Source organism: Rhinopithecus bieti, unplaced genomic scaffold, assembly GCF_001698545.2.
Source record: "Rhinopithecus bieti isolate Rb0 unplaced genomic scaffold, ASM169854v2 scaffold_23826, whole genome shotgun sequence".
Taxonomy (NCBI): Eukaryota; Metazoa; Chordata; class Mammalia; order Primates; family Cercopithecidae; genus Rhinopithecus; species Rhinopithecus bieti.
In genome coordinates, this window is record NW_016811267.1 from 1,482,979 (window position 1) to 1,494,407 (window position 11,429).

Genomic DNA, 11,429 nt, shown 5'->3' on the forward strand with positions numbered 1-11,429 from the left:
AAAAAACAAACCTTTCCCTCACAGACGAGCCTGAGACTTACTTAACATGTAGCCCACTTTTGTCACTGCCAGGCAAAAGGGGGAGCAGACAACAACTTCAGGGGCTTACTGAGAGCCCCCCCAGAAACACAAGGTGGGGGGTGGGGTTTGGGAAATGGAGGCTGCAAAAGAAAGATCACTTGAGTCCACCCCTCTCCGTTAACCAAAGGGGAAGAAGCCAGGCCAGGAAACACAGGTACGGGAAGAACAGATGAGAGGAAACAGGCAGGACAATCAGACCCAACAGATCTCCCAGCCTCTGCCCAGGGTCCACAAGTTCAGAGAAGCTACAGGAGAGGCCACAGCTCTTGCCTGGGTCACAGCACAGTTTCCTCATGACCACAGGAGGCCTGGGGGGGTTCAGGCCACCTGGACCGCACCACCTCCCCCAGCATGAGCTCCATTCCAGGCAGTGACTGAAGCACCAGGAGACTGTCAAGACAGGGAGGAAAAAAACAGCACCATGCAAGACTCTCTCCAGCCCAGGACAGGATCTGAAGCTGCAGCTGGCCAGCACCTGCACTAGGACAGTGTGACAGCGAGGTCCCCAAGGGTGACTACAGGCAAATGCAGTCTGCGGTTCAACCAGAACGAGAAGGTACTTAAAACTCCACGCAGTGACCTCACACCAGCCAAACCACCCTGTTGCTTCTCTGGACCTTACACTTCAGTTACTCCCATTTTTGCCTTCTGGAGCCAAGGCCCAACTATGTGACGGTCACCTCAGGAGAGGTGATGACATCAGTGCACATCCACGGACACTGGATCCACTACTCTTCTCTCGTTAACAGGACCTTGATGTCTCCTGGGAACACCCCCTCTATTGTGGGACTGTTTGGGTGAAACTCACACCAGATTCAGGGGTAAACCAATCAACTAATTCAATCAAACTGCTGATTCAATCAAAGCTCAGAAAAGGCATTAGGAAATGTTTGGTGGGGATTCCGGCAGAGTCGGGAGTTCGGTGAGGGAAAATCCTCAAACTGCTGGGACGGAGAGGAAGACACCCTATTGTGTGAAGGCAACACTGCAAAAGAGGGAGAGAGATAAACCAGGTCCTCACCTGATCGCAGACTTGCCTTTGGGCCTGCGTGACCCTCAGCCCCTTTGTGTCTAAGCTCCTGCCACCAGTACAGCACTAACCTCCCTCTAGGGCTGGACAGGCCACAGAATTAGTATAGGAAGTAAAGACAGGCAACCAGTTAAGTGAACACGGAAGGAAACAATGTGAACCAATGACCACACAAAAGTTATCCTTATTTTATATCCCTTCACATCAGTATCATGGGTCTCCCACTGACAGCACTGAAAAGCCAGCTTGAGGACTGCTTGCCTAGGCACCATGCAAGATGCACCCGGGAGGTGAATGGAGTTGGCAGCATCTATAAAGGGTTCTAGAGGGCTGGCCTGCAGAACAGGAGGGCTGTTAGCTACCATGGTAACTACCACATCACTCTGGTGGGAAAGAGGATGTGGCCACCTCTCTGCACCTATCTCAACTCAAGCTGGGCCAGGAACCTGATGACTAGAAGTGGGGACATCAAAACAAGTCATCAAGGGGATAAGAAGAACCTAAACCCAGTGTGTGCAGGTGGCTGCCCAGAGAGCCAATGTGACCAGGAGTGTGGGTGGGAAACAGAAGAGTGCACTGCTGTGCTGAAGGCACAAGCAGGCAGTGGGGCCGCCAGGGCCTGGGAGTGCTGCCAGCCCACTGGGCTCTCGGTGTGGGCCACGGGTCACACGCACCTGAGTCCTCCCAGTAACTCACCACTGCTGACACCTGCACCACAGAACCCCCACCAGAGTCAAGGCCAGCCACAGCCAACACCCTACAAAACCATGCTGTGCACCCAGCACACCAGTACCCGAGTCTCCACAGCAGCCACGAGGCTGACCCACCACAGGGAGTGGTCTGGACAAAGCGCACCCCACTTTCTGGCCATAACAAAAGAAAATCTGGGGGGATGTGTGTCCAGGAATGCCATATGTTTTGTCACATGACCAAAAAAGGCCAAAGGATCGCTGGGGACCCAGCCTTCACAGACGAAGTGACATTTGAACAGTGTCTAGGGAACACAGACAGGCAGAAACCTAAGCTCAAGCGCCACCTTCTCTGTTAGTGTGAAAAATACCAGATGAGAAAGAAAGAGGAAAACACACCTCACACCCCTTCCTCAGCCAGTTCCAGAGAAAGCACACAGCATTTCAGGGACCACTGTCCTCCCAGCCTGGCATAAAAGCAGCGCACAGATGAATCCAGCATAAAGAGCTGGACCCAGGCAAGAAAGGGGAGTGCCTGCGCAGCACGTGCCCACTGGCCTCTCACAGATGACATGGAAGGCAGCCAGCAGGTGGGTGTGTTCCAAGCCCAGCCTCATCCCACCTAGCCTTCTTCCAGCTGTGTCCGCAGAGCCTCAGTTTCCTCACCAGCACCTGCCTCCTGTTTAATCTACACCTGCTATGAAGATTAAATATGTTTTGAATGCAGGTGAAGTGCTGAAAATTGCTGGCACCTAGGACCTGCTCAGTAACGCAGACAGCCATTCCCAAAACTGGCCCTGTTCACAGTAAGAGCACCAAGCATTTGGGCACCCACATGCTGTGGCAGTTCGAGATACTCAGGGAGCAACTCCTGCTCTCCTACTTGGGCACTTCACAATCACATGGAAAATGTAACCAACAAGACCTGTTATCAGCAGAATATACAGTGTTAAAACGATGACTGGTTCCTGAGAGACATGGTCTTGGATTAAACCAGGCAAGGTTTCAGAAAAGGGAGGCAGCAGGGATGACAGGAGGCTCCCAACTGGAGGCAGCACAAAGGTCAAATTCCAGGTGTCACACACATACAGGTAAGGCCTGCTCTCAGAGTTACACTGATGCTGTTTTGACGACAAGGCAGAACTTCATTTCGAAGCACAACTGGATTAGGAGTAGGTTCTGTCCTCGAATTTTCTTTAGAACAGTTACTCAAAGCACACCTGTTGTTATGTGAAGGTTCCAGAAGGTTTCTGATGATAAAAATGAACTCTCATACTCAAAAGGTTTGGAGCCACTAGGCTAGAGGAATTTAAAGGGGGAAAAGTTGTAGGAACTGGGAAGGAATGGAATTAAAAATGTAACATTTGAAAACACTTCATGTTTGCAAGGGTACACCTTAGAAGACGCAATGCAGTTCAGCTTCCATGCTGGGCACCAATGATGTGGGAAGCGGAAGACTGTCATAGTTAAGCCCTCTGACATCAGAACCACCCAGGGATGGATTCAGACCCAAGGCTTCTGGTTCCCTTGTCTGTAATACCAGACAAATGGGTGAATCTCTCCTAGTCCCTAAAATGAAGATGAAGCACCTACCCTAGATGTAATTCAAAGAAGCAATGAGACGCTCCACACAGTAGCGTCTGGCACTGTGTAAGTGCTCAGTAAACAGAGGCTGTTCATCTTGCAGCCTCTGCTGCCCAACAGAGACTGCTGCTGGCACACAGGAGACTGAGCCTAACTCTGTATGCAGGGGAAACCTGATGAGTCCCCTGAGGATTTCCAAGATTCATTTTCCTGCAGTGGATGAACCCAGGAAACTTTGCTGCAGTCCCAGTAACATCCAAAGGCCTTTAACCCCAATTGCCTGGCAATCCTTGGGATATGAGTTCCCAGAGGGCAGCTGGTACTTCACCTGACATGACCCATCTCCTTTTGAATAGGCTCCATAGAGAATCGCAACCTCCCGGTACTTGGCTGGTCACAGAATCCAATGGCCTATACACAGAATCCAAGGGCCTGCGCATGTCCACATAGCCACCTCACAGTGCCCCCTGACTGTGTTAAGCTCTGACAATAATCCACCGCTCCCCTAAGCACATCACAGAACTCTCACCTTCCCTACCCCTAGGCTTGCCTCCAAAAGCCACACAGAGCAAATCTAATCCAGAGGGTACAACACCCCAAATGCTGAAAATCAGTGCCACGTACACGCTACCCCAAGACCCTTTCCATTTTTTCAAGCCCAGACACCCCGACCATACCCACAGACACAGCTTGACATCTGCCTGTGCCCCATCCCACGGCAGAGAGGGAAAACTGTGCAATAATTTGCCGACTATTCCTTCCAGCTCTGTTCCACTCATGCCAGAGACAACGCAAGAAGAGCCTGCCTGCCTGACTACAGAACTTATTCTGAAAAACTGGATGACAGAATATACTTAAGAAAGCCATCTCATATTCTTAAGAATTCTCAACTGTTTTCAAATAAGGCACACGGAGAACTGTTCCATTTGGATTTGAGACCTGCAGCACCATCAGGCCATCCGACTGCCGAGCCCACGTGCCATGGCACCCCCCACCCAGCTCATTCATGACTATGCTCTATCTGCCCTCCTCCCTGTGAGGCGCCAGGCCCCTTTGGCACAGTAGCTGGGCATCTTCAGGTCTGTATCCTCTACACTCAGCACACGAGCACTTGCTAATCAGTTAGTGACTGAAATGTAACTGCAGTGACTCCCAAGGCATGGAATCCATTCAGAGAAGACCTTTAAATAGAGCATGCAGAATTATCGGTGTGTCTTTCTCACTCAGGAAATGCTTCCCGGTTCAGGGAATCCCTATGGCAAATCCACACCCTGCTCTGAGACTGAAAAGCAGCTGTTTTGGAAGGTTCTCCCAGCATGGGTGCTAGCGAGACCACACTGGAATGAAATGTGCTGCCTCTCCTGTACTCACTGGGCCACAAACTCGGCCACCCATTCTGACAACCAGCTCCCGGTCCCCAAAGGGACCAGGCAGACGTGGGACAGCCTACCACTAGAAATACAAAGGAAAAGCACAACGTGCAGTGACAAAGCACCCAGTTTCCAGAAGGAGATGATAGTGGGGGAGTGGCCAGGGGACCCCTCCCACTGGACTGGAGTCACTTGGAGTCAGTCTGGTTAAACTGCAGCTCAGTCTGAGAAGATGTTTGCAGACCCCAAAATCAAGAAAAGGCAAGCCCAAGTGTCCTCCTTCACCTAAAAGAGCTTGGCGCCCTTAAGGTACATGTCCTATCTTACACAGTTGCCCAGGGGCTGATGTGACCATGGTGCCTTCTTACATCTGTATTCAGGACAAAGCCCCTGCCACACGCTGGTCTTGGACAGTCCTCCAGGGCTCGGGGACCTCCAACCAGGACAACATAGTCTGAGGACCACACAGAAACCTCAGTGAGGACAGACTGTAAAGTCCACTTTCTCCTGAGGGACAGAATGAGTCAAAGACAAGGACATACACCTGTGTCACAGGTGACACTTGCTATCTGTTTCCTGAAGTCAGAGAACACCACGCTGCTCCTCTGCTGTGTCCTGGCCACAACAGACAGAGTAAAGACAGATGAGTCCCTGAATCTGGGCAATTGTGGAGCAGTGGGCATTTACATGTTTGGGTTTAGGGTCCCCTACCATTTTGGATAGGGTCAGAATCAAAAGTCCTTCATTTTGCAATTTATACTATTCTGCTTTTCTGCAGAATAAATGGCATTTTAAGTTAATATCAAAAGTGCTGTAATGTTGAAGTAGAAAGCAAACTGGTCACACAGACTCATGAAAACTTCCACATTAGTTGCTAGTTGCCACACCGTGGTCTGGCCCAGGTTTCTGTCCATGACAGAGACCTTACGATGTCCACGGGACAGGCTGTCTCATATCATCACGCTGTTAGATCTAACATAGGTAGATCCAGCCCCAGGCTGTAATCTCACATAAACTTGTAGGGGACGTTACAGGATCCCCACAAGTTTTCTTACCAGCTCAAAAACGCTGCCCCCACGTGCCTCTTCTGGAGCCATCTCTCCATCTTTCAAGACAGCGTGGTGGTGTTCAGAGTTGGTAGGACTCTAAGGACTGTCACTTAATGACTCTGGGTAAGTCCCTAACTTTGGTTCCACACCTCCCATTAAGTCAGTAAGAAACAAAAGCATTTTGTCCTCTGCTTGCCCCAGGAGACACCACTGAGCAGCACCTACTACCTGATGCTGCTGGCTTCTGCACCTGCAAAAGGGGAGACTGGCTCCCCCACTCACAAGGCTGTTGGGAAGAAGCAGAACTCTCTGACATGGTGCCACACAAACTAACAAAGCATACACCTTGGTTTAGAATTTTGTTAGTTGAGAAACTTCACACAATGTACCTTGCAAAGATATATTAAAAACAAAACAAAACAAAACAAAAAAAAACCCTTCTAGAACAACTGACATTAGACTCTGCTGTCCCTTCCAGGATCTGAACTTAGATCTGGAAGGAGGTTTATGGGGTGCATACACCCATTCCCAATGCCACCCTGTGGACAAGAAATCTGCAGGCAAGTCAAAGTAAGCAACATCCAACCTTCCAATTCTTAGGTGGGAAAATTATCTTTCTTGCTGGGTCTCTCTGCAGAGTGCCTTGGTCACCTCCCCCTTGGTCTCTGTTGCCTGAAGAGCTGTAAGAAAGCAAGCAGCTCCCAAGGACGTTTCCCGCTCAGAGCCTGACAGCTGGAGGCACTGACACAAGCGGCCAGGGCTAGTTCAAGTCCCTCTTTGCTGCAGGACCTTCTCAGGCCTCTCCCTGCTCTGAGCACAGGACATTCACCTGCAGTTAGCAAGTCCTGCCCTGTGCTGTTATTTTACTTGTCATTAGGATGCAGTACACCGTCTACTATCCGTCGGACCTTTCCTCTAAAAGCTAAGTTTGTTAATCATCACTTAACATCCATGTTCCTCACAGTTCTACCGAGTAGCGTCTCAAGTCACCTGTGATTCCTTCCCTCTCCAAAGTTCTGCATTAGAATATTCCACGACTGAACTTTTGGGCATAAAGCAGTTACAAAGGCTTCCTAGTAAAATGGGGCTCACATGTAGCTCCTCAGGTACAGGTCCAAGATGGATGCTAGGGTTCAGTCAGTTTAAGCAGCAGATAGAAAGTGTGCCTAATGCTTCTGCTCTAGAGGGAGAAGACAAGACAGGAAACATCCCAAGAAGCTTGCGTGCCACACAGGAAGATAAAGCTCGTACCTCCACAAAACAAAGAGTGTCCCAGGCAGATGGGAACCGAATCACCTGCTGAGGAGACTGCTCACTACGACTGCTATGCGAGAGTAAGACACAGTCCTTCACTTTACCCACAATGCAGCGAGAGTAAGCTGGAACAATCATGCACACACTGCGCTTCGGAGAGATTTTCAACACCCTGGGCTGAAAGGGTGCACGACGAAAAGAAAAGCTCCAACTGCTCTGAAAAACCGTTAGTAGCCTTTTGAAAAGGAGAGTAGAGGATTTACTTTATTACTGAATTGGCAGAAATTATTAACTCTGAGCCTGCTGCTATAGGAATTCAAATGCATACTCCAGGGGCTAAAAGAGCACAGAAACAACTTTCCTCCTAAGAATTCCTTTGTCAAGGAGATGGTTGGTAAACACGACTTCTTCGTCACTTCCCTAACTTTCCAGATACTTTTGGATATTAGGTCAGTTCCTGACACTGATTTTGCAAGCAATAGCTAAGTTTGTTAACCATAATTGCATGCCCATAAAGGTAAGCATTACATGGCACAATTCTCTGCCGCTTCTCTCAGAAGAGGTTTAATTTTAGTGTTGGCTCTTCAACATTGTCCCCGTTTTTTTTTTTTTTTTTTTTTTTTCCACGAGCATCTTAAATATGTGTCAACTAAATATCCAGTAGTGGAATTCATCATTGGGCAGGGCAGAGAGGAGAGAGCAGCACACCGGCAGCACCTGTGCTGGAGCCACCTGCTCTCACCTGAGCCCACATTGATCCAAGAGAAACTGCAGATGCACTGACATGCCCGGCTCTCACCACCACCTCCGCCAGCAACCCTGTCCACCGCAGCTGTTTCTGCATGGTGTTTGCTCAAAGCGAACGGTCCTGTCAAATGGCCCATAACAGCGCTCAGAGGATCAATCACAAAGGAGGCACCTTCCTCATTGCTCATAATCAAGAAGATAATTTCCCAAATCCATCCACCCCATGTTAGCAGGACTCTGCCCAAGATCATCACTAAAGTCCCTGAAAATAAGCGATATGAAATGCAAATTCCATGCCAGGTAACATAACCAGGGACCTATATAACATTTCTGCATGAGCTGAGACACACAAAACTAAGATTTGTTCCGTCCTCTTTTCTTCTGCCTCAAGGAACCCTTTTGATTAGAGCCTTACACAATACTGGAAACTGTGAGGTCACTGGAGTGACCTAATCTACAACACTGTGATCGCCTGTCAAAGTGCCGCCTGATCCCAAAGCTCTCTGAGGTGGCATTAAGGATCAGTGCTAATATCTCAGCAACCTCTCAGACTCTCCAGAAGGAAAGCGAGTGCATGAAATTCAAAAAATTACCTTCTGGTTCCACAAAAGATGTACAAGTCACCAAGGCTATTTTTTTCATGTCACTAGTTTTATCCTCTAATATTTCAATCTTAAAATTGCAGTGGCACCAGTTACTGCAAAAAGGACATTCGAGAAGGTTTTATATAGCTTGTGCCCACTCCACCCCCAAAGTCATAACAAAAATGTATAATATAACATTCGTTAAAGACAATTACCATCAAGTCAATGTTAATGGGACCTGAATACCAGGAATAAGAGAAGTACTTACATTACAGCAAACACAGGGCCTTAGAAAAAAACTCATAACCCTTCAATCTTACCAAAAATTGTATAAGTCAACGTGAATTATTCCAAAAACATCATCAGAGTTAAGCATACTGCTAAGAGTAATCAGCCAAGCTCATGTAAAATACAAGTAAAACCCCTACGGTGAGAGAAACCTGAGTTACCTGGCCAAGCTAAAGATGATTTTTTTCTTCCATTCACAGCATATTAAAAAGTGATCTCAATGGCCACTTCCTGGGAAGCAAGGCCTCACTTCATACCTGGATGCTACTGCATCTTCCCACCGCCCTGCTCCTGCCGCGGGAAGTATGACCCCCACTGCCAAGAAACTCTTGGAGAAAATATGAGAATAGATCAGTCTTCCCACCCCCACCCCACCCCCGCAACAACACACATACACACACACACACACACACACACACACACGGAGGGGGAAGGGGCGGTCCCTCCGCAAACAGTAGCCTCAGCAAAGGGGCACCCGAGGAAGCGACACCTGGAGTTAACCCTGACAGTCTGGGTCAATAGCCACCAGGCTGAGAACCCCAGGTGAGGGAAAGAGCCTACTGACACAGGGCTCTTGGGTAAACGGGAGAGAAAAGTCCTCTTTAATTCACTACCCAAAAAATGGAGCTCTGGCTTGGTCAGAGACGCAATGGGTACTGAGGCCCAGAAAGGCAACAGGAAGGATCCCACCCTCCCCGAAATCATCTGTCGCTGGCAGCGACCCCAAGAGGGTTTTGGCGAAGGCGTGTCCAGTCACAGACGGGAGACAGACTCTCCACGTACCCTGGGTACCGGCCAGGGGCAAAACACACTGGGGGTTCTCTCCGAAGCCAGGAAGGTGCTCCCAGCCGGGAAGCGGGGGAAGGACTTCTCTGATCAGCCAGAAGGCCAAGACATGGGAGACACAGGTTCCCCGAGTCATACCCCGGACACCAGTTGCTTCACAGCCCTTCTCCCTCCCCTCCCCCGCTCAGGGAGGGCTTCCCGGGGGTCTCGGGTCCCGGAGGGAGGGCGATGCAGAGCAGCTTCGTCCAGAGCAGTGAGGGTCATAGAGCTGGAGCAGAAAGGGGAGATAAACTCTACCCTTAGCCCCCCGTCTGCTTCCTCCGCCCAGGCCGCACGGAAGCCTCGGCCTCACGTACCAAGCGCTGCCGGGCTGCCCGACCTGCCCCCGGCCCGGGCCCGAGGAGTGAGAGGCAGAGATGGCAGTGGCCCTCGAGGGGAGGTGGGCGCCAGACGGGTCCCCCGAAGCCCGGTGGGCGAGGGGGACAGGAGAGGGGAGGGTCCCAGGCCCATGCGGCCTCCGTCCCAGCTCGCGCGGCGGGTACTTACGTTGCTCTGGGGGTCGATGGCCTGCAGCAGCCGGTCCCTGATCTGCTGCGGAGACGCCGGAGCCGCTGTCATTGCCTGGGCGAGGCGGGGGGTTGCGGCCGGGCCAGCGGGCGGGCGGGCTGAGGCGGGGGCCGGGGGTCACTCACTCGCCGGCCTCCGGGAGCCGGAGCCGCATGTTCCCCGCGGCGCCGGGGGGTTAGGGGCGCGCGGGGTGGCGAAGAGGGGAGCCGGGGCCGGGTCTCGGTCCCGGGCCGCCGCCGCCACCGAAGGAGGAGGAGGAGCCGCCGGAGCCGCCACCGCTTGCTGCCGCCGCCTCGAGAACCAAACTCCAGTGAGCTGCCCCCGCGCGGAGTACTCTGGGTAGTCCGCGCCGCACGCAGCGTCGGCGCCACGCTGAGGAGGTTGGGAGATGGGACGGGCGGAGACGCCAGGCATGGGCGGGGCTGTCCGTGCGCCACGCCCCGCGCCTCCGCGCACGCGCGCGCAGGCGCACTCACCCGCCTGTGCCGCCCCGCCCTGTCGCCCGGCCTAGGCAGCCGTTGGGAGGAGGTTGGGCGGGGCAACGGTCGCTGCCTGGAGGCCCCGCCCCCGTCCGGGTCGCGGGGCGGGGCTTTCTGACGGAAGCGCGCGCGCAGAGAGTCCTTGAACCCGGACTCTCGCGGCGGCTACCTCAGGGCAGGGAGGGCAGCGGGAAAATCCTTCCTCTAGGAAAGCCTTCCCGGCGCGTGACTGGGGGACGACAGTCGCAGGCTGAGCAGCTGCCGAAGTTTTTGTGAGGGCGAGGGAACCAGACGTCCACGTTGTGATTCTGAGCACGGAAGGGTCATCGGAGGAGTCCGGGGGTGTCGCCGCGGCCGCCCCCGCCCCTTAGAGGGTGTGGGAATGGGTGTGGTGACGGGCGGGGGTCTGCACCGCCACGCGCGACCCCGATCGCGAAAACGTGAGACGGCAAAGAAGCCGCCCCCCCGTAGCTGGGAACGCCGGAAAGCCGGAGGTTGCAAATCTGCGTTACGCCGCGGCTTCTCCACCTCGGCACCACTGGCATTTGGGCGGTATTGCTCTGCCGTCGGGGCGGGTCCCCCGATCTGTCGGAAGTTGAGCGGCATTTCTGGCCTCCGAAGCGCCCCCTCCCCCAGTCTGCAGTCACTGCCGCCGTCCCTTGTGGGGGCACAGTCCCCCCGCCCCCCTACCGGCAGAAAACCCCGTGATTGAAAGACCCTTCTACCCGCCTCTGCCTGGAGGTGCTGTAAAACTGAGATGCTCATTCTCTTAACCAAACACGTCACAGGAGGAAACTGAGGCCCAAGGTCACCTAAACTTCGGGGTTAAGCCCAGAACCGCAGGTGTCAAGTTTAAGGGCGCCCCTCCTCCCTCCACCCTACTTATTGCCTTCTGTAATTGCTCCCCTCTCTCTGGGATCT

The 11,429-nt window shown here is 52.5% G+C and overlaps 1 protein-coding gene across 1 annotated transcript in view; it reads right to left on the reverse strand.

Moving 5' to 3' along the window:
* MED26 (mediator complex subunit 26) overlaps window positions 1-10,527 on the reverse strand; it is a 54,887-nt gene extending 44,360 nt beyond the window's left edge. The window contains exon 1 of the mRNA XM_017893693.1: window positions 10,009-10,527. Within this exon, the coding sequence (XP_017749182.1) occupies window positions 10,009-10,080 (72 nt within the window). The 5' untranslated portion in view covers window positions 10,081-10,527. The remainder of the gene's footprint in view (window positions 1-10,008) is intronic.
* Window positions 10,528-11,429: the final 902 nt, after the last annotated feature.